Raw genomic sequence first — 27,718 nt, forward strand, 5'->3', positions numbered from 1 at the left:
GTATAAATCATCGAAGGAGAGTCGCTTTATAAGAACGATTCCAATAAATTGAAGCATTTTTTTCTTTTATATTTATTTTCATAAAATTAAAAATTTCCTCTCTTTTTTAAAATATTTTTACCTTCAAAATTCTAAAGTTTAATAGACTAATTCAGAATAAACATTACGTTATCCGAATCACTCACTTCAACGATTTAAACAAACGTTTATATTGCAGTATCTAATCCAATTCGGCTTTCTTGTTAATTAATTAATTTAATTAATTAATTTCTTAAAATTTCTAAAATGAAATAAATGCGTTTTAGAAGAGAAAAAGGGGAGAAATTAAGGAAAAAAAGAAAAGATTGCAAATAACTCAACACATAAAAAGCGAATAACTTTTAAGAATTTAATCATGTTTAATGGCGAGTGAAGTGGAACGAAATCTACCGAACGGATTTCGTTTTCTCAACATTGATTTCGTCTTTTGAAATACTCGCCAGATGTCGCTAGCGACGTCTAATCATCGACTGCACTTGCCAATTACTTTCAGCTGTTAAACGAAACAATTCATCTTAGTGTTTTAAAGATTCGTGCAGCGCACGACAAAAATTACCAATAACTTCTAATGATATATATTCCCCCTTTTCAGATAAGACTTTTTTAAATTCTATAAAACTTATTCATCAAATTTCACACCCATAATTAACATTGCACGTGACGAATTTCGTGGAGAACACTCTTAACTATCCCTAGTATTAAACTGCGAATTGCAAGTCCTGTATATACTTTTAAAGCCATTTAAACGGCAAAAGATACAAATATATAAACGCGTTTAAGTAAAAATAGCATGTTTAATAAAGAAAAATAAAGGAAATTGGCTTCATTATCACCTTCACCCAGCCAATCAGTGTCGAAGACATTCGGAGAGTACTTTAGCCATTAACCACATGTCTGTATGTTTATCCAGAAGGTCTGACCGAGTCTCAACCGACTGTCCCATCAATGTCTGACCTACGTGATAAATGGTCAGGCCAACTGGTGTTATTTTGTCTCCCACATCCGCTTTTCCTCTAATTATGAAACAACCGGCGGATTTCCTCGTATTTATACTATCTATAAAGGAGGAAATTAGCACAGAAGTTGAATGAATATAATCAAAATACTAAGACGTAGAACGTATCCTTAACAGATTAAACCCGTAGATATAAATATATCTTACATATATTTTTAATTATACTAGCAATATAGAGTTGTTTCCTCCATTAACATATCCCAACTGGAATGTTCTGATAAGAGAGAGGAGGGAGAGAGAGAGAGAGAGAGAGAAAGAATCGTGTTAAATACCAGGACTGAAACTAATAGTCTTTAATTAGGAATCTAGGAGAAAACAAAATTAGATTCTTCAACTAATTCTGAGCTTGTTATATTAGTAATTTAAGAGGTATTTTCCTTTTACTTCTTACAGAAAGCGACTAACAAACTAACATATAAAAAGGTTACTTTTTGAAAGATATACTCTTATATACTACTGAAAGCTTTCTAGACAAAGCATTCTCTCTCACAGAAAATGGAAGCTAATGGAAATATAATCCAAAATATAAGAGAAAAACAGATCTCGGATAATCCTTTGGAAGAAGATAATTAGTTTTTTCTTTAAAAAACATCTTTAAAAAATAAAAAATATATATATTTTTACGAAGTAATAATTATAGGAGAGAGAGAGAGAGAGATTTAAATTATTATAATTCATGAAAAATAAAAAATTTCTAAATGCCATTTTGGCCCCATTCCACGTGATCAAATCGCACCAATTGGGAGTTAAATGGGATCAATGCACTGGCAGGTGATATCGGCTGAGTTACGCCAATTCGTCGACTCAATTATGTGTAAGTGGCTCAGACTGACTTTCCATGCATCACAGTCTGATATTTATATCGTTGATTGGATTTCATCTGAATCCTAAAGTTACATTTAGATAATGAAAAATGTGTAAGCCTTTAGAAAAAAAAAGAAAACAGAAAAGAGAGAGGAAAATATTTAAAAAAAAATTTATCAAAAGTTGCAGATAAAAATTAATTTTTATATACATTTATATAGTATATTTACCAGAAATATATAAACGTAAAAGGAATAATGTCCTGCTTAATTAAGCGTTTCACGTAGGGCAGAAATTAATTAACGTAGGATGCAAATGTTTTTCTAAAGAAAATCGAATTTTAAATACTTCCCTCTTTTAAAAATGTTCTTTTGGGTGTTAAATTATCTTCACTGCTAATGAATTAATTAAATATGGATAGTTTATTAATGTTTATTCTCATATAATTTTTATCTTTTTTTCTCTTTCTCTCTCTCTCTCTTTTTCCTCCCTCCTCCTCCTCTTCTTCTTCTTCTCTTAACCAACGAAGACTGAAAAGGAAGAAAAAAAAGTGGAAAGAAGAAAAATGTCTTTGCTTTAATTTTTGATAAGCATGCTTTACCTGTGTGCAATTATTTATTTATTTATTGATAAAGGTACTAACCAGCTTGGCTTTAATCTTTCACTTTGATATAATCGATAAATTAAAGCTACGTAAAATTTTTTTTTCTACTTTGTTTCTCTGAGAGACGTCCAGAGATTGATGCTGAATTAAAATTATATTAATTAAGAGACGTAAATAGTCAGGAAAAGAGATTTTTTTATAATGTTCCAAAGAGTTAAAATGTATATAAATGAAGTTAAATTATTGAAAAATCTTTTACTCTTTGGCATTTTGTAGCATGACAGAATTTCGTGTGTTAGAAAGGGTGGTAAAGCGTTAATTTTTCTCGAAGAGAAGCGAACTATAAAGTGAATATTTTCACGCAAAGTTCACGACTTTTTAATTCTTGAGCTCGTGACAACGTTCACGTTTTGTAGTTGCATACAAGCTTCACCTTCATGCGCCAGAGTTTCGGACCTGCAGATTTAAAAAAATATATTCCTTTTTTAATGATTCTCTTTGTCTTTGCAGCGAGTTTTCTTTCCCGCACACGCTAAGGCGTGGTCCAATGTTGGTCTCCTTGTTCTAACGGGGCACACCCACTAGTAAGTCGGCGCCTCGCCCCTCCTTCTTCACTGCATGGCTTAAGTACCAGAAGAGAAGTAAAGTTCAGGGGTAAATGTTAATAAAGAAAGAAATTACGATAGATCATCATTTAAGAAACACAAGTAAACTAGGCCAAACGAATTAAATAAGGGACGTTACCATTAACGAACGAATTAAGAAGGGGTTCCATTCACCTCCTACCCAACCCAAGATCGATAAGGAAGATGCGAATAATCCTCATCTTAATTCGATCTGAATTATTATAAAAACGGAATAAAGGGGTCGATTCTTGAACATGTAAGGACGAATCAAGTCCGTATCCACGAATTAATTCTTGGAAGAAGCGCTGGAAGGCGCCACATTGTCATGTCTGGGATGGCGACATTCAAGGACGGTTGGACACGAGAAATAACTTCGACTAACTCGATAAGAAGGATGTCGTAAATATAAATGCCGAGTTTTGACTAAGTGATAAAATATAACTCGGCATACGAGATAATTACTGATTTTTAAACTCCTCCATATTATATTAAGCGCGCGGATATACAAAATTACGCTTGTTTGATGGGGTGTATGAGTAGTTAAATCGTCGAGAAAAATTGAAAATTAAGCATTTTTTAAATATATAAGTGAATAAACTTCTCGAGAGGAAAAAAGTGAAAGTGATTACGTCTTAAAAAATATATTTTTTTTTGTAAATTTTGGCCGAAAATTGTAGCAATGTATCAAAAACTTTGATCCCCGTCTTCATAATTGATGTTTGCATCAATCATGGATTTCAGAAGAGGAATTTAGATATTCTCTCAAATTTTCGATTAAAAAATTTCTATGTAATCATCTAAAATTGCCAAATTGTAGAAGAATTTTACGTTTTGTTGTAATTTTCTTGACTTTTACGCTCCAGAAAAAATGTTTTTTTTTTTCCTCGCACGAAATTAATAATTCTTCTCGTATTTTATGCTCCAGAAAAATAATATTTAAATGCGAAATTAATAATTGCCTTCGATTTAATCAATCAGTTTACGTAAAATCAAATTAGTGTAATGTTACATACATAATTATTTTATAATTATTTAATTAATTTTTTGAGAAATTCGAATCCGAACCATTATTTCTTGGCACTAAATCGAGCGTAGCGCTGTACCGAAGTATCTAAAATATTAAGAATTATACACACCAGCTCGAGTTCGAAAGTTCACGTGATTTGGCGATAACAATGATTGATTGTTACGCCAAATTGATCGAACGTTATTTGTGAATGCAAAATCGTATACATTTAATAGTAATTCACAGATACAGAAGTATTCTTTAATATTTAAGGGTAAGACCGTTCACAAGTGGCGCTATTTCGGAAAGCGTTATATCGAGGTTTTACAGCATAATAAAAATTACATTATTATATAACCTATACACGAACTTATCGCAATCCTCGCTTGAAATATAATAAAAAATTATAATGCAATCGAACCTCCAACAACGGCCACTTTATTTCAGTGTCCGCCGTTCACAGGTTCGACTGTATTAAATACCAGCTTAGTAAATAACACGTATCCAAACTTAAATTAGTTTAGATCTAGTTTCGACTGTGGATATTTATTAATTTTATAAAAGTATTTTATAAAATATAGAAATATTCTAGAAAATAATTACGTGTCGTAGAGATCAAGAAAAAGCATTACATTTTTTAAAAAATTGCCGCGAGTTTATACACAAAGAGGACAAAGGTCAAGTAAATTAAAAGTTATATTTTAGAAATTTATAAAATTTCAAAGGGTAGAAGCTGAAAGTTTAAATAGTAAACTAAAGGAAAATGTGTTTACTCTTCAAGAAGATAAAGATCATTGAGAGAACAAAGAGGTTAACGACCAACCAGAGACAAGAGCATCTATTAACAATTCCCTACGTTTTTAGTTGCTGTATACTTTACTTTTAATTACATAATTTAAAATTATTCCAAGAATGAACATTTAACTCTTATTTTATTAATTCACAACCTCACTACGTTGATAGAATTAGAATAAGAACCCTATACCGCGTGTAATTCATCAGACAACGTACAGAATGACTCGAGAACTCTTTTATTAAATGTAAAATTAATCCACAGAAGACCCTCGATTTAACACACCCCGATTTAACGGAAATAAGACTTCTGTCCGCGCTAAATCGTTGGAGTTAATCTGTGCAGTACATTATAATATTACAGTAGACCTTCGATTTAACGAATTAATTAGGAAAACGGGTCTATTCGCGAATAAAAAAGGATTTAAACTTTTCTTTGAGGGTAGAAATTTTTGTCCGTTAAATCGGGGTCCGTTACATCGAAGATCTATTGTACTTTACTTATAATATTGCGCATTTTAAATTCGTTATTAATATATGTTTTTAATTAAAAGACATTCGATTTAACAGACTTTCGGCCATCGCAGACGCCTCTTCACCCCCCAATTAATTCGTTAAATCGAGGATCTACTGTAATATTATAGCGCACATTTAGTAATTCATACAGACTGACTCATTGATCTACACTTTTTTTAATCCGTTAAATTGGGGGATACGTTAAATCGAGGTTCCACCGTATTTATTCTTTATGAAATTCGAACTTCCTTAGTCAATTTTCTGAGAGAATAAATGCATATAATCTAATGTTACTGGAGAAAATAAGAGTTGCAAATATTATATTCCCTCTTAAGTTCCGCCTAACTAAACCTTTGATTTGCTTTGCCTATAACATTACCCAAACGATCGATATTGATGTTAATAATCGAATAGGGGACATTACTCGACTTTAAAATTTAAATCCGCTGGAACCAAACAGCTTATGTTCTTCTTTCACCGTGTATAAACACGATGCTGTATCATCAGAAACTTTCTGCAGATCTACCAAAATCGGTTCTAGAAAATATATCGCTGCCTCTGGCCATTTCTGATTGCATAATCGCAGATAATGATTGCAAATCGATTCCTTATTCCTCCTTTTGATGTAGAAGAAAGCCTGGAACTAAATATAAAAAAAGTTCACTTATAACTCGTCCATCTCTCCCTCCAATTTCGTGCTTACAAATTAATAATATACCTCGGTGTAATGTTTGCGGGCAATTCCTCTAATTAACGTTTGCAGAATAATATTTGCAAGTGATTCGATCTCAAAACTCACGGTTTAATAGGTTTAGAAATTAAATTTGAGGATGATTTTGTTTCGAAACGTACAGTCTGACGCTTGCAAATTAATGTTTGGAAGCGATTCTCGCCTCAAAATTCACGTTTTTAAAATAATATTTGCTTCCGGCTTCGTATTTTGAGATTTCTACATTAAATTTACAGATAATTCTTGAATTAAATCGCAAAATATTTCCTTAAAATTCGTTTTTTTTTTTTTTTTAAAAAAAATCCGTTAATCGTTGATTACTAACGAGTAATTTGCAAGCGATTCTTGAACTAGATCTGTATTTTAATGCTTATAAATTAACATTTACGTGAAATTATATAATGTAAAGTTTATAATCTCACAGTTTTAATATATAATAATCGTACGTAACACTTATTTTATCCGAGATCTTTCGTTATTACATTCTGTTTAGTCTCTTACTCGACGTTTATTGAGCAAACTCCTAAAGTTACCAAACTGGAAAAATTTCATGTCAGACTGAAAAGAACACAAAGAAATTTATAACTGGTCGTTATCTACTATATTTTGCATGAAGCCACTTTTTAATAATGGAAAATCATTCCACTGTATATAAAGAAAGGGGGAAGAAAACATCCTGTACTTAATCTTATTCGCTATTGTGAATGGATTCAATGAGAAAAAATCGATTCAAATCATTTCTGACAGAATTATGCTGCAGAAACACAACATGCAATAACGTTAGAACGGGGAGGAAGAGGAAAAAAACCCCCCTAACATCGTCTCAGAATCATAATCAAAGGTTGAAACACACGAAAGAAAGACGTAATAACTAAGCATAAAATAATAACGACGTTAACATTATCAAAAATATTGACATTTCTGATGTCGTACAGGCAACATTTATTATAAAATCCATTAATATGAGGGACCAATAATCAGAATTTGAGTTATAAATGTTTGACGATTTACTCCATCTACCTCTGGAGAAATCCGGTAAAATTATTCCCCCAAACCTTATAATAACTCTAAAACACTAATATCTATATATTTTTCAGGTTTGGGATGTAAATATTTATCGTCTAGCATCCATATTTATTCCTTCATACAAGTATACAAGAGTAGATTTATAAGGAAATTTCGATTATCTACCCACAAATATGTCTTGTGTTACATTGAATTTCTTACCGTTCGAGTTGATTCTGACTGACTGAATGGCGTCATTAATAATTTATGTATTTATGAACATCTATATGAAAATTCCAGCTTTACATGAATATTATATATGATAGATATGTCTACTTCATATCTGAATAACTCCGGTATCAATCAAATAAAAAAAACACACACACTCGTTAATTATGCATGAGAGATTATTGCTTGATTTATTTATATTTTTACTTCGAAATTTTCGAATTTAAAGCCTTAAAAATACTTTAATTTTTATATAAATTACGCGGTTTTGACTACGAAAAAATATATATTTTTTTTGTAAATTTTGATGTTATTTACATTATACGGGGCGAATCCAACAACATATGAAAATCGATAAAGGAAAACAAATTCTCCCCCCCTCCGTAAAATACTTATAAAATCAAATATTGAATGTAAAGTAATAAAATTTTCATAATTTTATTAAAATAATTATAAATTAACATTTTAAAAATTCAAAAATAAGTTTAATTAGTAAGAAAATAAAGGGGTAGTCGCTAACTATGCTTACGCTTAGCTTTAATTATGCTCATACAATTATAAATTGAATATAAATCAATCAAATTTTACGGATTTATTAAATTAAATTCATTAAATAAGCTTAATTATCAAGCATATAACGAGAGAACTTATAAATTTTGATATAATTTTGCATATTTCTGTGTTAAAAATCTAAAAATTGAGTGTAAAGCAGTAAAATTTTATAGATTAGACGTAGAAAAATAATTAACATCTACCTATGTTATAGATTACATAAGAAAACTAATGCTTCAATTTTATAATCGTAATAAAAAAAAACGATGAATTCGATTAAATATAACGAAATTATATAAAATAATTACCGAAGAGCAACTGTAAAATCTCCAGTAAAACGAAGCGATTGCATAAAAAGATAAAAGTAAAGGCTTATCTATATAATGCATTCATTTAAACATTAATATAATTGCCTCCTTGAGGAAGAGATAATGATAGGAGAAATTTCAATTCATTTTTATAAAAATTCCTTTCAAATTAATTATAGATTTCCTTTTGATTAAACTCATCCCCGGGGTAGCGCTGAACAGAAAAGTTAAAACTTTACATTTACAAAATATAACGAAAACAGCATCTTCCACGTTACATCACAATCAAAATTCACTTAGAAAATTGAAGAATTTTTATTATTTTTAATTTCTATTAATACTTTCTAGCGGTGTGGATGTATTTAATTTAAAAAAAAGAAAGAATTCTTTTTATCCATAAATAAAAATTCCATTAAAGTGGATCAATATACGAAAATATAAAGGAGAGAATGGGGAAAAATGAATTTTTTTTTTTTTGTGGAATTGGAGAGGTTATAACATGTCAACAATGTTAGGTTCGCTTCTAAGAATTTAGTATTCTACGAAACTAGAACGTCAAAAGCAATTGTCGACTATTTCTTTAAAAAACAGAACAGACTTTTTTTTTATCGACCAAATGAAAGTTGCACGCGATTTCTTCATCCCCTCTCATTTCCTCTCGAAACAAACGACATTTAGCCTGCTTTATTCATTCGATAATCATTAACCGATGTTATTACATAAAAATACATCAGTATATTTTTTACAAAAAAAGCCTTCTGTATCTAAAGAATTAATACTAATAACTCTACTTCCACTATTTCTGGTTTATAGTAGTTAAACTTTACTTGTAATAATTCTCTCTCTCTCCTCTCTCTCTCTCTCTCTCTCTCTCTCTCTCTCTCTCTGCAAATACAAACCCTACCAGGGTTCATTTCTTTTACACGAAAGTACTTTTCCTCTTTTCCTTTTTTTACGTGCTTAAGCTAATTAAATGCTTGCATGCTTAAACTAGTTGAAAACTATATCTAATAGGGTTTATACATACGTGCGTAAACCCCTAATTTTCTTTGACATGAGAGCTTTTTTGTCCTCTTCTTTACATACTTAAACTAATTAAACTCTCCTATGCATCAACTATTAAAAAATTGGGTTAATGTTACCTTTGGTGCCAAAATGGCGGCTCGTCTCTGATTCAAGGAAACAGAAGAAAGAAAACAGTGGGGACCCACGTTCTAACTTAACCTAACCTATTCTAATAAATTACCATAATTATTACCAACCAAATTATTTAGAATAGGTTAGGTTAGGTTAGGTTAGGTTAGAACATACGTCCCCACTGTTTTTTCTTCTGTTTCCTTGAATCAGAGACGAGCCGCCATTTTGGCACCATAGGTAACATTAACCAAAAATTATTTAGTAGGGTTCGTGTATATATATATTTATATACAAACATTACTACATTTAACTTTCTTTACCCCTGGGGCATTTCTTCTCTACTTTTTAATGCTTAAGCTAATTAAATACATATCTAAACTACTAAAACTTACGTTTAGTAGGGTTCATATATATATGTGTGTATATAAGCACATACGAACTCAACGATTTTATTTAAACTTTTTTTTTTATACTTAAACTAATTGAATGCTGACATGCATACACTATTAGAAAATTACGTCTAGTAGGGTTTATATATACAAGTCCTACAAGATTTAATTCCTTTAACACGAGCAAATTTTTTCTATTTCTTTTTTTTTTTCTTCTTTTTTTTCGTGCTTAAACTAATGAATACCTAGAAAAATATTCGATCGAATGCAGTAAAATAATTACATTCTACTATACAAGAATTCTTATCGTTCTGAACGAATTAGTAAAATTATATAATAATTTTATGGATGTTTTATAACAGGTAATAAAAAGCAAATCGTAGTAAACTTCTTAGAAAATAAAGAAAAGAGAATTAGAGAGCTAAAAAGAAAAATAAAAAACAACAACAAAGAATTCGATAGGTAAAAGGAGCAAGAAATAAAGAATTAGAGAGGTGAAAAAAGTGCTTATTTTACTCTAAAATTCTTCAAAAATATCGAACAAAATTGATTATTCCTCAACTAAATATCGAGAGAATAAAAATTCGCAGCATATTTACGCTCGTTTGCATAATTTCCAATTATTAAAAAGCAGTTAATTAAGCTTTAAACAGCTAGAAAAATATACAAAATTACTATTATTATTAAATTTAAAACAAAATAAAATATTTAACACTTTCTTAAATATATAAATATCATTCGAAGTATTGAGTTAAATTATCTTATCTCGTATATATATATTTACCTAAAAAAAGCTCGTACTCCATAAAGCATTTATACGTTCATAAGTATTTATAGTATTAATAAATACTAATTTGTCATCATTATTCATATGACATATCAGTATTCGTATGAAGAAGCGTTTATAATTAGCTAACACACGAATATGAAGCTATCTACATATATTAAAATTTACGTTTGCTATGAATTTCTTCCTCTCCTTTTCGGGGGGAAGAGGGAGGAAGAGAGAGGAAGAGTGAGGAGATTAATTTTTTACTATAAATATCGCACAAACTGCAAGTAAAATTTACTTATCACAACGTTGCAAACTTTATAAACATGAATAAAAATTTTTATATACCTTAGAAAAATCATTTTTAAGGTTTTTAGAGTTACTTTTTTTCGAGTTTATTTATTTGTAGAATATTTTAACTTACTAAAAATTTATTATTATTTAAGAATATTGATTAAGAAATATTATAAAACAATTTATAATTCGTTTTAAGCCACGCTCCGTCTGATCGTTGATGAAGTAATTGAGTATAACTATCAATTAGACGTTTCTGTAACGTAACCAGGATTGGCCCGGTCCCCTTTTAAATGTGACTTTATTCTTCATCTACAGAGCTAGCGATTTCATCCATAGTGGTAAAGGAATGAAAGTTTGCCAGTGGAGCGTTATAGATTCGTGGGGGGGCATATACGGTGTTGATTTCAGACATTTTTGTTCGGCGAATTTTGGGAGGAATCCTCCAGTATCCTCGTTCGTTTTTAACCCAGTCAACCCTGCGACTGTGCCATACCGACAATCTATGGTCCTCAGATATAGCCCAAATTTAAATTTCGATATTCTTAATACAGTAACGAGTTTATAAAAGACTGGTTGGGATCCCCTCTTGGTGGCTTGGTGCCCTTTTTGCCCATAGGTTAATGAGCCACTGGTTTGCACGTTCTAATTCGTAATATCGGTTCTACTTACGCCACTGTGACATTTATTGTTTAAAATAACTATTTTTGAAAGAAATAATTCATTTTTCTAAGTTTCTGACTTATAAAAATTTCCCATTTATTAAGTTTTTCCAATTTTATTCATTCGGCGAGACTTTTAACTTGTCAAAACTTTATTATTATACAGGAATATTATTATACAATTCATTTTATTATAAGTTTTTCTTCCTAAATAAATAAGAGATGAATTAAAAAATAAGATTAAAAAAATCTACACAAAAATTTCATGAAAAATACAATTTACGAGTTACGAAGAAACGTTAAATTTCACTAGAAACGACTTATTTCCTAGAATTAAAGGTATATTTTTACAATAATTTCGAGTTTATTATGTAATAAATACGTTATATGAAGTTTATATTCCGTTTTTTTTTTCTTTGTTTAAAAAAAATCGATAATTATCTCTCACCTGTTCCAGTCGGACATTCTCTATGGTGAAATTAAACCATACTCTATATCGGGGATTCGCTAAATCCGGTCGGATGTAAAGATCGTATTCAAATTCCGAAACGTAGTCCACTTTTCCTAAGTTTCCTATAATCAAAAATACATCTGGTTATAATTCTGAAAGAACGAATTAAGTATTAAAATTAAGGTTAGTGATGGATTGAGTGCCGTGATGTATCCTTCGATCTACTTTGGTAATAAGGCTTATAAAAGTTTTACCGAATCGAAGATAACACAGTTGTGTAGTCCCTTCTTTGGCCCCCCTCTCCGTTCAGCTATTACTGATGCTAATGGCACGACAGATAGGGGAATAAGTTCTTTGTAGTCTCCTGAGACTATGTTAGATAGGTTTTTCTCTCTTCCCCTTTCTCCCCAAACCTCTGCAGTTAATAGTAAGATAAATACGATTTTTTTTTTTTTTTTTTTTGCATTTTATTGAACATCTCTCTGGTATCTGTACAAAAATACTTCTGTTTTAAATCCTCCCAATACAGGAAAATTGCTATTAAACGTGTTTCCAGATATGAAAATATAGTAAATTCTTACGAATCTTTCCGTAATTAAATGTAAAATACATGTAAAGTGATTAAAAACACTTACTTTATATAAAATACTTGTAATTTTTTAAATAAAATTATAATAAAATAACATGCAACCTCTTAGCATCCCTGAAGATGATGCAACTCTTTCCATCCTCAGGGATGCTATAAAACGGGAATGGCGGGAGTTGCATGTTATTTTATATGTAATTACCGTCATTACTAAGATAAATATTATATTTATCATTAAATATTACAAAAAATTAAATTACTTTTTGCATTTTTTACATTTTTAAAGCATGAAATTTCGCTTTTGTGTACAGTAATTAACTTATATCCTACTAGAACTTTACGAGTAAAAGAATCCTTCGTATCATCTAGACATGAAGACGGATTTGACGTAAGGTTAAAATTTTGAATTTTTTTCAAACTTTTTAAAAATTGTCATCACCGTAAAGCGCCATCTAGGGTCGAAATTTGGCAACAAAATTTCATTACATTTTCGAATTTAGATAACAGACAAACAAACGTATCCGTTTACCTAACGCACAAAAATGCAGAATCCGAACATCGTTAAAAATAAATTTGGATGTTTGTGGCATTTTTTTTAAAATCTTTCAGCAAATTTCTATAAAAGAAATATCTCGTTACACAGAAATCTCCTTAAAATCTTTGAAAAACATCATTTTTTATGATAAAATATATTTTTAAAAAAATGATTTAAAATTCGAAATCTTTATTAAGCATTTTATTATGAAAGGAAAGGGGAAAAAAAGCTTTAATAAAGTTTAAAATTTGAAATATCTTGATTGTTTTAAAGGGCTATTATTTTTAATAATTACTCTTTATTCTTTATCTCTACTCATCTTTAAAGGCATTTTTCTTGGATGCTGGGAGATTGATGCTGTTTACTTCCTTATTTAATAAGAGACGATGGATGTTAATGGCTAAAAGCTTTCCTTGCATATGATTATGATAATGTCTTATATTGTTTATTTTATATTAAGCTTAGTTTATGAGAAGCAAAGAGAAAGCGCATCTTATCATCTTCCTTATCTGGAAATTCGATCTTTTAAAATGATTTCTCCTGTGATGAATATAATTATAAAATGGCTTCACCATTAAAAATTCACTGATTAAACAAATTTAATTAACCTTATTTTCAAGCTTATGACTATAATTTATTAGGTAAGTAAATGCTAAACTGGTATAGTAGACATATTTAAAAATTTGATCCAGTTTAAAAGCTTGGAAGTGTAGAACTTGTCAGTAAGTTTAATAACCTTTTTCGATTCTATATATAGAAAATTTCCATAGAAAATAATATAATTTTGTGTACTGTTTTTATAATACGTACAATAGATTAATTATATTTAATGGTGTATTAATATATATATATACATACGCAGGTTAACCAAGATTTATTTGTTCTAAGGTTAATTTTGGTCCATCCTGTGTAGAAATCAACGATAAAAAATCTCTTTTTTAATATTATGTTTTAAATATTATGATTTATTTTACGTATTAATCGATAATTTAATTAATTTTATTATATATTAAGAGAAAAAATCTACACAATAACGTGTATAAATATTATTTTTAACTTAAAGAAAAATGTAAGTAAATAATTGAATATTCTATTTAAAAAGTAAAATTTATTCATGCAAAAAAAAATGATATTCACAGCATCATCAGCAATAATTCTAATGTTTCAAGTTTACTTTTTAAAGGCAAAAAACATTTTTTCATGCATTTATTCAAGTAATCTTTAACCTAAAACAAAATCATTCCGTATAAAAAGAAGAAGAAGAAAGATTACATTATTAATATATATATATAATAAAAATATATAAATATTCGGAGAATCTGTGAACAAGAAAGTATTCATCCAAATCCTTTCGATCCAATAGAGACTAGAGAGAACATAAATTCCGTACCAGGTGCGTTCGTTTGATCAGATCGATGCAGATTGGCTATTAGAAAGACCTGGATAAACCCCAACTTCTACAAATTACAAAATCGATGACGTTAGAAAGAAGAAAGATGGATGAGTAAAGCAATGAGAGAGATGGTGCCAAGCATCCACTACGCGCTTCTCCTCATTTCTCACTCGATGTCTACTGCTCCAGTTGGAGCCAGATTGTCCAGTTAGCGCAAGTCTTCAATTGCTTTAACATCTGCCAAAAGTGAAGTAGAGACCATCTGTACCTATGGATTTAAGATTCTGTACCTATGCATTCAAAATCTATGCTTAAGAATCATTTATATCCATACACTTAAAATAACCATTTGTCTTTTGAATCAACTACAGTTATTGATTCCGAAAGATTTCTTCCTCTTTCTCTTCCTCCTCCCTTTTCTATACTCAAACTCCAATTCCTCCTCCTTTTTTTATTATTAGTATACAATATTTTCTAACGTCTTAAACGGTAATTAATGGATATTTACGCTTAAAAATTTAATTATTTTTAAAATAAGTTTTGCTCTTGGAGAGAAAAACACACAGAAAATTCGATAATAACGTAGAGATTTAGTAAGGGAAAGCAATGAAACAAAGGAGAGAAAGAGGAACTATACCTTAATGATAACAAAGTAAAGAGAGCAGACTAATGGATGATTCAGTCTACAAATGGTTTGATTCTAATACAAAAAAAGTATCGAGTAATGCTAATGACATCGTTGGATATTAAAATATTTGATTTCTATAGTTCTAAAAGTTTAGTTAGATAATGGTTTCTACGATTGATATCATAGAAAAATGTATATACATAGATACATAACACAGCGTGTGTGTGTGTGTTGTACAGAAGGAGAACAATATTGATTATTTAATCACGTGTCTTTTTTCTAAAATAAATGATTAGTGCAAGTTATACAATTTTTTAAATGGAAAATATTTATAATAAAGAATATTTTATAGATATAAGTGATTAGGTAAATTGCATTACCGATGCTAAATAAATTTCCAATTATTTTGTTTGGTGTTGGCATCGGTTGTTTAATAATTTGATTTAGCTTTGATGTCGCCTTGTCTGGACGTCAAAGTTAATTTACTCATATAATATTTCCATAAATAATCTTAATTAAATGTGAACAATTTGTTCAGTAAATATTGAACAAATTACCAAATAAGAGGAGAGTTATGATCTGTTGAAATATAGATCAACTAGTTGAGAGAGAGAGAATTTTTATTTAGTTTCTCTCTACACTATATAACGTCATATTGCTTTCGAATTATTGTAGACAAACATGTTTTATCGTGTATTAAACCTATATGAAACGATTTCAAAATGACTTGGCTTGATAATTTTCTACAAAGGTTTAAAGTTTGTCACGAGAGGAAATTTAATTACAAACTGGACAAAATTATTTTGTTCTACGAGTAGAACCAGACGTTAAATTCGAAAGAGTTGACAGCTCAATTTCATCAAAATTAAATGAAATTTTAACAGGGGAAGAAAAAAAAAGGTACATATAATGAATCTCCATCCCTTTACGTGATGTAAAACGCTCAATCAGACGTTTTACAGTAGACCCTCTATTTAACGAGTAATTTGGGGAAGGGGGTGAGCGCTATCGAGGGAGAAGATGCGTTAAATCGAGTCTGTTTTATAAACGTACATTAATAGCGAACTTAAAAATATGGTTAAAGTAATATTGTAAATTATACGGACTGACTCATCGATCCGACCTTTTAGCACGGTCGCGAATAAAATAAAAATTAAAAAAATGTTTTAAATTTTTTGTCCGTTAAATCGGGGTGTGTTAAATCGAGAGGATAATATATTACGTTAAAAAAAAAGTTTTTCCAATTTTTATTAGTGAAAAGTAGCATAAAATATGACGTCTTTAAGGTAACTTTACTATATAATTTTCTTCATAGTTAATTGTTAAAACTCGCTAAAATATTACCCATTTTTAGGGGGGAGAGAAAATTCTCGCCGTTATAAGTTTATGACCTCTCACGCAATACTCATTATTAATGCTATTTCACATTTAGGTCATTGTAGATCTTCTACAAAAATAGAAGAAGAAGGGGGGAGGGCATAAAAAATTGATTTATGGCGATTTTCAATTTTCATTCTTATTCTTTACACACACACACATATATATATATTTTAATTTATAAATTTTATTTATTATTTAAATGGTGCCCAAGATTCACCTTGTATATTTATAGAAGTTTTTAAAATGTTAAATATGTAATGAAAGGTGTAAGGTAGTGAGAGGGAGAGAGAGAGGGGGGAAGAGGGAGAAAATAAATGTGAATCTCTGACATACTATCTAAAAAAAGTAGAATTATTTATAGTTTGGTTTAGCCTGTTTCATATTTTAATGTTTCCCGATAAAATTCAAAGTAAGAATCATAAAATATAAATTTTGGATATAAAAAACATAAAATTATACAGCGTGAATCTATATGGGGATAGATATACATTTTATAACATTGTATTGTGATGGATAATAAATAATTATTTTATTTATTTATTTAATATTTTTGCTAACTCAGCATCATGTAAAATGTCAGGATTTTATTTTAACTTAGAATTTTTTAGAGTACAAATAATAATAATAATAATAATAATAATAAATATAAATTGCTTTAAATCGTAACATTCACTTGAAATAAATGTTATCTCTATATTAAGGTTTGGTCAATAAATGCCATTTTATGAAGAAAATACTTAAAGTATGAAGGGTAATAATGGTTTTGATTACTTAATATATAGAATTTAGCAATATAAAGTACATTAAAGTGTACATATTTAGTTTAGAATAAAGTTAGAAGGATAAAACGAGTTTCCAAAAGTAGATAGAGTGTAATTTAGATGCAATTTGTAAAGGTTTGTTTACAAAATATTAAACTTATTTTATATATAAAATGAGAATATATAACGAAAATTTTATATTAAATATTATTTATCCCAATTCTTATATAAATAATATTTGTATTTTGTACACAAAACCAGATAAAGTGCAATTTGTATACAACTTATCTGGTTCTATATACGATATACTAAACTTATTTACATAAAATATAATGAAATTTAAAGAAAATATAATTAAAATTAGTCCACTTAAAGCCCACTTTAATTGAGTATCAAGTTTTCAATAGTTAATGAGTAATTTAAAAGTACAGTCAAACCTCTGAACTGACTGAAACATAAAAAAAATCGACTGTTGTTTGGAGGTGTTTTTCAAGAAATGGTCGCTGTTTAGAGGTGGTGGGTGGCCTTTATTAGGGGTTCGATTGTATTTAGATTTTTATATAATTTCAGTTTAATATAGTTATAATATATCATTTCAAAACATTTTTTTAATCATTATTTGCAGTGTTAACTTGTATACAATATCGAATTTAAATTAAAAAATAGAAATGGCAATAAAATAATCCTAATTTAAAGAAATTTATAAAAAAAAATATTTAAAATGTCACAGTATATATACATATTTTCTTAAATAAATAAATAAAATTCTATAGAAATTCAGCATTATAAGAAGATTTATAACATTACAATCAATCAATTTTTTTTTATAATTTTTTATGCGATTATTATACATCCCCCCTTCAAAAAATTTTATTTAAATTGTTTTTTAAAAAGTTTATCTATCTTAATAAATTAAATTTAAATATTAAACGCATTTAAGAATGCATAAATTACATTTAATATAAAAAAAAAAAAATTCAAGCAGAAATGTAATATAAAGAAGCTGCTTATCCGGGGAGGAAGAGTTTCTTTTGAATTTTTATATTAACCACCCACGTTATGAAATCTTTCTCCCTCCTTGATATTCTGATTTGAAAGTCAAAATCTTTCTCATTGACATGCGTAACTTTATATACCTCTAGGCAATGTTGTATGTGTGATGCATAGTAATAAATGAAAATGCACCCATGCCTTACAAAAAGTATTTATTCCAATATGTAGAACATGGTTAACCATGTATGGTTGGCGGATCCAACTGTAATAATATAACTTTGTCTAATAGTTTCTTAATGGAGAATATAAATTGCCCTTATAAGAATACATTAAATGCCCTAATCAAATTTGTCGTGGACGATAACAGCTTTTACGTGAAGATATGACGTTGTTTCGTTTATAGCATAGCAATACCCTTACACTCAAACGGCTTCGGTTTTATAAAATATTATACATCTTTACGGCTGAATTTTTTTTTTATATACTTTTAAATATTTTTTTATAATTCTCGGTATTTTTAATAAAAATCGTGATAATTTTAGCGATTTTGTTCGATTTTTTTTTAAAGGGTTTATACTGAATATACCCTTTCAAAAACCTCTGTGATTAAGAGTAAAAGATGATAGGTGGGCCTTATCCAGTGCCAGATTGCCCGTTAGGCATCGCCTCACATGCCTAGGAGCCCATAGAGTCTCACATATCATATTCTTAGGGCCCCGGGCTCTTAAATTCAAAAATTAAAGCAATTTTACCGTGTATCATAATTTATAAGTAATTCTATGTTGAACGTTATTAGTTTACGATGTCGTAAAATTACGTAGAAGGCACCCACACTTGTCTTACTGAAGAGTAGAGCCTGGTTTATAGATATGCATACTGGGCACGTGCGCAAGGGCCTCCGTAAAAAGAAAATAATAAAAAAAAATTTAAAAAAAAAATAGAGAAACAAAAATTATTGTGACATCTTCGCAATGCCGGGTTGCAATTTTTAATTAATTTAATTTAAAATATATCTTCTCGATCTCAAATTATTAGTGTCTTGCCCCTGTACATCATACTTTTTCTGAGAAGAAAAGAGTCATGCCGGTCATCTATGTCACTCAATTCTGGAGAAAATAAATTAAAATCACGTAACTTTCGGTTTTCATCGGAAGTTTATATATAGTTAATTGGACCCTCTTGCCATGATGCTTTCCATATCTAGTTTCAACCTTCATCTATCTAATGCTATTCTCGAGATTAAGGAAGGACAGACAGACGGACGACAGTGAGAGTTTATAAGTCTGCAATTTTTTCAAATTGCAGCCCAATAAGGAATGATTCAGGAAATGTTATCACTTATAAATTCCGTATAAATTTTAAATAGAGAATGCTATAATCAAATTTATTTACAGATTTTTATAATATATTATATATAATTATATATTTTAAATTTATAGCCTTTAGTTTTTATTTGTACGGGCGTTTGTTGCTAGAGGAGGCTCCATAACTGTGAGTGCCCAGGGCCTCACATAAATAAATTTATTTATTCCTCCCTGCCAAACACGCATAACGTAATGCGTGAAACGTTTTACATAATTTTAAAGAAAACTGAATAAGATATAACAATTTAAACAATGGGTAATTTACGAAGAAAGCAGATATGACTTCGCCCATTAACTTTAACACCAATTGGGTAACCGTAACTGCTCTTCATTAAATTTTATAAATTTTTTATGTATCGGTTTACCCATAAACAGCTTAATTTTCTTAAAAATTTGTCGCTTGACATCCTCCTTCATATTCTGTTAAGAGTATTAAATTAATTTATATTTGTTATACGAATTTATAGGCTACAATTTTCAAACGTATACATTCATACTAACGTCTGTCTGCCCTTCATTTACCTCGAGATCGGAGCTAGACAGATAAAAATTGAGACCGAATATCCCAGACTAACTGTACGAACTTTCGATCTGGACCAGAATTCACGTGATTTTTAAGTTAAAAGATGATTCCGGCATAATTATGCTCGTTTATATTGTCCATAAATAGTGTATAAACATAATTTCAGGTCAAGTGAGAATGGAAAATGCAGACGTGCTTGTTTCGTTTATCAATTATAAAGTTTACATTAAAAAAAAAAAGCAATTTTAGTAAATTTAAAATGATAAAAGCATAAATATTTACGGTAAAATAATATAATTTATGTTATTTATAAACAATTCAAATGTATTCAAAACTTTTTATTTAACGTCAATATAAAAAATTAAATAGATTAGTGCATAAACACGTAATAAAGCTAGATATTTGAATAAATTTATTAAAATTTTTAAAAAGAAAATCGATAAAAGAAATTGATCAATGGTTATTTACGAAACGAAATTTAATATTAAAGCTTGTTTTTTTCATAAATATATATTATAATTAAAATATTTGAAAACTTTTACTTCCAGTAGTAATAGATGGAAAACATAAATATTTTCAGATGAATGGATAAAATAAAAATAAATAAATAAAGAATATTCCGTCCTTTTCTTTCGCAAAAACTGTACTCAAAACAGAAACAAATCAATATCAAAGCGAGTTTCTGTAAAGAACATAAATTATATGAAGCTTAAATAACCTAATTTGTAAATTTATAGTATGCTTAGAAAGGGATAAGATTTATTGATATAAATCATTTTATTTCTCTAACTTCGACTTCTTTAAAATCGGATTTTTATTCTTCCAATAATGCTAATTTATTTTAAGTAATCTAAACTATAAAAACTGAATCGTGCATCCAATAATGGATATCTTCTCGGGGGGAGCTACTTGGGGGGTCTTCTCGCGCCACTTCTTTGAAGGTATGCTCGTGGAGCATGTCACCGAAAATAAAAATATAATAATATATATTTGGGGAATTATGAAAAGAACAGAAGAATAAAGGGGCGTGAAAGATGGGGATAATGGGGAAGGAAAGCCAGCCTACTTGACTGGCACTTTGTATGAACTATCAGTATCAGCCATAGGTATCAATCCACAAAATCATCCTCCACGCCCCGATGATAAATGTCTAAATACGGCCCTGACACTCCCAACAAAGGCCACCTCTAAATGGCGGTCATTTTTTCTAGGAACTTCGTTATCTTGTTTTATTTTTAGCAAAATGAATGCAAAACATCCTCCAAATAACGGCAACAACAACTTTTTTTGATGTTCTCGTCAGTGGCCGTTATTCAGAGGTTTTATTGTAATAAATTTGCGCAGGATCGAATCAAGAGATTTAAGGGCCCTACACATTCGAAACTCGTGGGGTCCGTGTATAAAAGATGCTTACTTTATAAGCATTCAAGTCATTTTAAAAATAAAGGCCCATTATGGGCCCAATTTCACATTGAGTAACGTTTAACCATACCTTAACATCGATAATATAAACATTTCAATAATTAAGCTCATAGATGAATTCAAAGTTAAAAAGAGTGGGCATTAGATTATAGATTATATATATATACATATATATATATATTATAATATATAAAAAAATTTAATACTATATTAATTTATAAGCTAATATAAATTTATATATAAAAATCTATAAAAGAAGACAATGGAGTAAGTAGATATATAAATATAATCAATGGCTTTTTTATGTCATTAAAACACTTATGGGTTTCTATAGACATAAAAAAGAAAAATAATAAAGGAGTAAGGTATAATTCCTGTTTGTATATATAATAATAAATAAACTCCATTGTCAATTTTTATATATTTATTCAAAAATTTTAACTTAAAATCCTATCTCAGGGCCGTCGAGAGGAGAGGAACAAAGGATTCTTCTCAGGGCCCGGAGGAAACTTAAAGGCATGAAGTGGTTTCTACCCTGTAAATTCACATTTTTACTAACAGAAAATAAAATATTTAAGGTTGTTTTTACATTTTTTTCAAGAAAAAAAAAAAGATAAAAAGGGCCCACTCTACACCAGGCCCCACACAAGATCTCGACAGCCCTGATCTATCTTACTGATGTATTATTAAGCCATTAAGAAGTTTCTGACATTTCGTATTCCGAACTTTTCTATTATAACATAGGGATTTTACTATGATATTTACCTCCTTCGAAAGAAGCATCAAAAACAAGATGTCCCTTCTTAGCTTTACCGCTATGACCCGGAGGTCTCATTACCAATCGAGCCACATTTTTCACTTCTCCAGTATTTTCACTATCGCTGCTGCTATCTGAAAATACAGAAGAAAATAGAGAAATTTATATATAGTAAGAGATGAATAATGCATGTTTAGTCTACATATATTCTCTTCTAAAAGTGAGATAGAGGTAATTACGGGTAGATTTAACCAAAGACTAAAGGTTTAAATCCTTCTTTTGCTTCAGTTTTCTTCCGCTGGAACTGTAATTCAAACTTTAGTAAATTAATTAAAACCTCAGTCCTGAACTGCCACAAAAGTTATCTTTTATCGTAAGAATAAAAGAGGAATTTGTCTTCATTCTGTCTTGTAAACAATGCAAGCTTTTTATCGAAGAAATTTCATTGAAAATTTCCAACCAAATCCTAACGAAATATAAAACTTGACCGAAGATTAACAAGATTTTTCTTAATCTATGCTTCGTGTAACCAATTTTCTATAGTTTTTTCCCTACTGTAACATCACACCGTAATTCATTTCTTCTTTAAGAGTTTAATTAACTCACTCTCCAATTAATTTTCGATAATAAATCTAATTTTAATCTCGGTTTTGTTGTAGCTTTATACGAGTTCTATATCATGAAACTCGTTTATTCAGAAGATTTTTTTTTAAATATCTTTCGACATTTTCTTCCTGTATTTATCTTCCATTTGTTATATCGGAAATAACATTCTTTAATGCATCCGGAAGACTTTTTTCTGCTGTGTTTCTTCTTTGCTCCTTGCATTTAGTGCCATTAGCCGAAGGAAAAAAAAAGATGGAGGATTCTTCTGTTTCTTCCGACTCTTTATAATACCGAATCTTCTTTCTCATATCATTCAATAATCAGCCACTCATTGGTTTTTTTATTATATAAATTTCTTTTTATATTAACCAAAAACAACTCTAGATAGTTTTCTATAGGTCTATTTTGCCGCCAAAGTCTTATGCTCTTTTCTTTAATATTTTCTTTACGCTGCCGTCTTCCATTGCAATTACATTACAGAGAGCTTCCTGAAGATAAGGTTTACTCCACGTATAATTATACTTTGTAATGATTTCTCTTTTACAGCCCAGCGATTAATGTTTATAATATTATGTTGCCAAGTTTTTTAATTTTTTTTTTTTATCTTTTCTTATACAGGCAAGCAAATAAAATATTTGACCCATTTAAAGTTAATTGACTATTTTCTATCGCAACTGAGCATGAAATTTGTTGTAGAAAATACTTTCATGTCTTACTTTTTCTCCGGTATTTGAACTGAATTCTTGGCTTCAATCCCAATCTTTATGGTGTAATATCCTGCTAGAAGAGTTGATTGGATGCCGAAGGATACACAACTGGAGAGTGTGATGTTTGCCTCATAAAACTGCAATTAGCTCTAAACTTCTAATAGTTAAATATGATTACGATTCCTCCCTCTTTTTTATTTTTCTTTATAAAAATAAAATAATAATAATAATAAAAAAATTACGTTGTTGAAAGAGAGAAAAAGAAGAAGAAGAAGAGGAAGAAGAATATAAATGCATTAAGTTACCATAAAGTATAATCCGTTTATCTCTTCGCTTAAAGCTATAATTACGCGGATTTTTAAATCTTTCTTAAGGAAAATATACATAAATTAACACGAAATTTAGAAGATAAAATTTCGTTATATAATTTCGTTATATATATATATATATATAAAGAGCAGAGTTTATAAATTCGATTTACTCGAGGAATCACTTAAGAGTTTTACTCTGCTGCGATGTATGAAAAAATCCATTTATACGAATTGTTGTGAAGAAGTTGATATTTTTCTGATGAACGATAGGTAAGATCTAATTTAACCTGAATGCCCGAATCATAAAACATCCAGACGGAAACTGCCATTATAGATTACCTTCAACATATGAAATATCGAAAGCTTTTCCGCTTGGAAAATTCCATATAAACGGCAGCTTACAAAAGAAAAAAAAAACGAACTAAATAACAGAATCCTAACTTAGAAAAATTAAAAATGTAACCCCGTTAGAAAAATATAATTAAGAAATGTTTTGAATAATTTTAATTCAATTAATTATCCTAGCGTAGCGTTAAATACATAGAATTGAGATTTGAACATGCCAGGCGAAACAAATGTCATGTAATTGCTATACGGCAGTAATGTTATCTAAGGAATGTATGTGGTAGCATCAAGTGTCACCATGTGAGAAATGATGATACATTGGAAATACGGTACGATCAGATACTGAACGTGATTGATAAGATAGTAAATGTGCTGAGTTAGGACATGTTGAACATAGACAAAATTAAATTATCCAAATGAATACGCCTTTTGTACATGATACAAATGGAACTCCATCCAGTTTATCAGAAGGAAAACACTCATCGATCATTAAGTTTTAAAACAAATTTACGCCCCTACTAACCGTAAGAGGGCCATTGTAATTTTGCTTATCGTATCTTACACCAATCATATTTTATGCAGAATTTTATATAGTTTACCTCCATACAAAAATGAATAGAAGAAGAGAACAAAAAAATTAAATAAAAATAGACATCACGCCACAATGGCTTACAAATAAAGCATGATTCATCTGCCACCGAACGCATGCGAAGGGGGGGAATGGAATGTTGCATGTAGCATAGCCACAGCATGAACAACAATAACAAAAACTAGAATAAAAAATACTTTATATATATATATATTAATTTTTTAACCTGAAAGGTAGAAAATAAAATTTTTTGACGAATAAATATAACTAAATGAGTTAAAATATTCGTTGTAACGAGGATGAAAGGTGAAGTATAAACAGGATATTTTATGACGTTATCTATAATATTGACATATTCTTATTTCGAAAATCTCTCATCGAGAGATTTGGTCACGCAAGAGGGTAATCACAACAAGTGGCTCGACATTCTTAGTAAACGTTACGAATCTAAACAGACAACAGGTGATACTTTAAGAGAAAAGGATTTATACATTGAATCATATCGACAGAATAAATGTTAAAATGGATCACCGCTAGTTCAATTTTTGACATGTGCATTATGTCATAACGAAAAATTACTTATTCCATTTTTTAAAAAAATATAGGAGGGGGAACATAATTCAGGAAGAGGAATCAGAAATTTCAACTCCAATCCTCTTTCCTCTTCTTCTTTTCTTTTAGAAAAAAATAATATTCTAAGTAAAAATAAAAATATCTGTAGTCAAAACTTTGAAGTGATTCTCTTCTTACTATATTTCATCTAAACGGTCGATCCATTGAAGATTATATATTTTTTGGAAATTAGCTAAAAAATTTCTTTCTTTCTCTCTCTCTCTCTCTCTCTCTCTCTCTGCAGATCTTATTGCATAAGAATTTTGAAAATAGGTTACATTCAAATACATCAACTCGGTCAATTCCAATAAAATATTGCCTTTTATAGAATTCTTATTGACTGGTGCACGATAGAGAATTTAGTTTGATTCGATAGCAATAAAGAAATGTGCAGTAAGAGGAACCGAGAGTGGTTCTCGAAACCAGATATCCATCCTATATTCTTATATAAAAATTTATAGGTTTTCCCCCTATGAAAATGTTTAAATTGTTATTTTTATCCATTCTCCCTTCAAACAAAATTAATAAAAATTCAGGGCATCTTCTCTGTGCTCTTCGTACGACTTATTATTTGGCTATCCACTAAATTTAACTCGAAACTTCCGACAAAATGTACTTTAAAATAACGTCCGGCAATTTATAAATTTTTTTTTTTTTAAGAATTTAAATTACTTATTATATTTCAAAAAAATTATTTAAAACTCGTATATATGAATACATATTGTATATTTCAGCAAAATAAATCAATATATATAATTTAAATATACTGTATCACACAGAAAAAAGTAAAAAAAAAACATATATAAGCCCGTATACACACTTAATCCCCTATATAACGCCCTCCAAATAACGCCAAAGAGTAGATCTTCCCTATAAAACCTTACAGTATTTATGGATTATTAAAATCCTGTTCGTTTTGTACAGAATGTGTAGTCTTACGTCAGTTTCACGTCATCTCTTCAGTTTTACAATAAACAAATTTAAAAAATGACGTCAAATCGACGTAAGAGTATACAATTTCTAGCCTTAAATGTACGATTTGCATTGACGCACGTGGTTCACAAGCTCTCAGACTCATCCCTTATTGTTTAGAATACTTCAGTTTAGCGCCAATTTCATATGGTTACGCTAAATCGAGATCTTTGCATAAATTTAGCGATTTTAATCCTTGTCTCATAAATTAATCAAAAGAAATAATCATTATATTTAACGCAAGTTTAAAATTTTAATAATATCTTTTAAGAATTTTAATTTCATTTCATTCTAAATAGCTCTAGAGAATTTTAAAATTTATAATATTCATTTAAACTTCATTTAAATAAACCACGATCTTTAGAAATTTATATTAAATCTTCGATATAAATTTTTAAATATAATATATACATTAATTTTATATATATATATATTTTTTAAAATTTAATTTTAACTCTCATATAAATTATCAATACAAATAATAAAGAAATATTTTCAGATGTAAACACGTGTTTTATTAATTAAATATTCGTGTTATTCTGCATATAAATAATGATAAAAATTCATATAAAATGCAGCAAAACTTAAAAATATTCATTAAACTTGTATATACAGTAAAACCCGCGTAAAACAGAAAGAAATGCGATTCCATTTTACACGGGTTTTAGTCCGTTTTACACTAAAACCTGCGTAAAACGGAATCACATTTCTCTCCTTTTTATACAGGTTTTACTGTATATATTTAAATTAAAGTGTTTTAGAAGTTACTTTTAGAAAAATTTTATATTTTTTTTACTTTAAAAAACAAATATTTTTCTACTTATTTATGCTTTAAGGCACATTTTAAAATATATTTTTAACTTAATTTTTACACAAATTTAAAAAAAAAAATACAAAATATCAAGTTACTGATTAGTTATATTATACATAAGAAAAGGAATAAATTGAAGCAGACTTTTCTCTTTGTTTTTTTGTGACCTTTAAAGAAGCATCATCTATAGAGAAGCCTATTCATTATTTATATAGAAGTTAATTACGCCTTGAGTTTATTATACAATAAAAAGTATATTCCTTATATAAAAATGTTTGTTGATGTTTCACTTCCTTAATATATTATATCGTAAACTTCAATGTGTTAGTATCAAATTATTGTTGCTAAGTGCAACTTAGCAACAAAGTTACAAACAAAACAAGCAACACACACATTTCTATTCAGATAAACAAAGCCAGGTCTATGGACTTTATTGAAATTATAGAGTTTTTATCGTTCGTTTCTCTATTATTTCCATTCTATTTTTCCCCCT

General features: G+C 29.1%; 1 protein-coding gene across 1 annotated transcript in view; it reads right to left on the minus strand.

Annotated features, from left to right (window-relative positions):
- The window catches only part of LOC136984002 (cytosolic carboxypeptidase 6-like), a 124,224-nt gene that overhangs the window by 83,607 nt on the left and 12,899 nt on the right, over positions 1–27,718 (minus strand). Inside the window, exons 2-3 of the mRNA XM_067280900.1 lie at positions 22,281–22,406; positions 11,928–12,052 (exon numbers count right to left, since the gene is read on the minus strand). Coding sequence (XP_067137001.1) covers positions 11,928–12,052; positions 22,281–22,406 — 251 coding nt within the window. The remainder of the gene's footprint in view (positions 1–11,927; positions 12,053–22,280; positions 22,407–27,718) is intronic.

The sequence above is a fragment of the Centruroides vittatus genome, unplaced genomic scaffold (genome assembly GCF_030686945.1).
Source record: "Centruroides vittatus isolate TY-2023 unplaced genomic scaffold, ASM3068694v2 contig_900, whole genome shotgun sequence".
Classification (NCBI taxonomy): Eukaryota; Metazoa; Arthropoda; class Arachnida; order Scorpiones; family Buthidae; genus Centruroides; species Centruroides vittatus.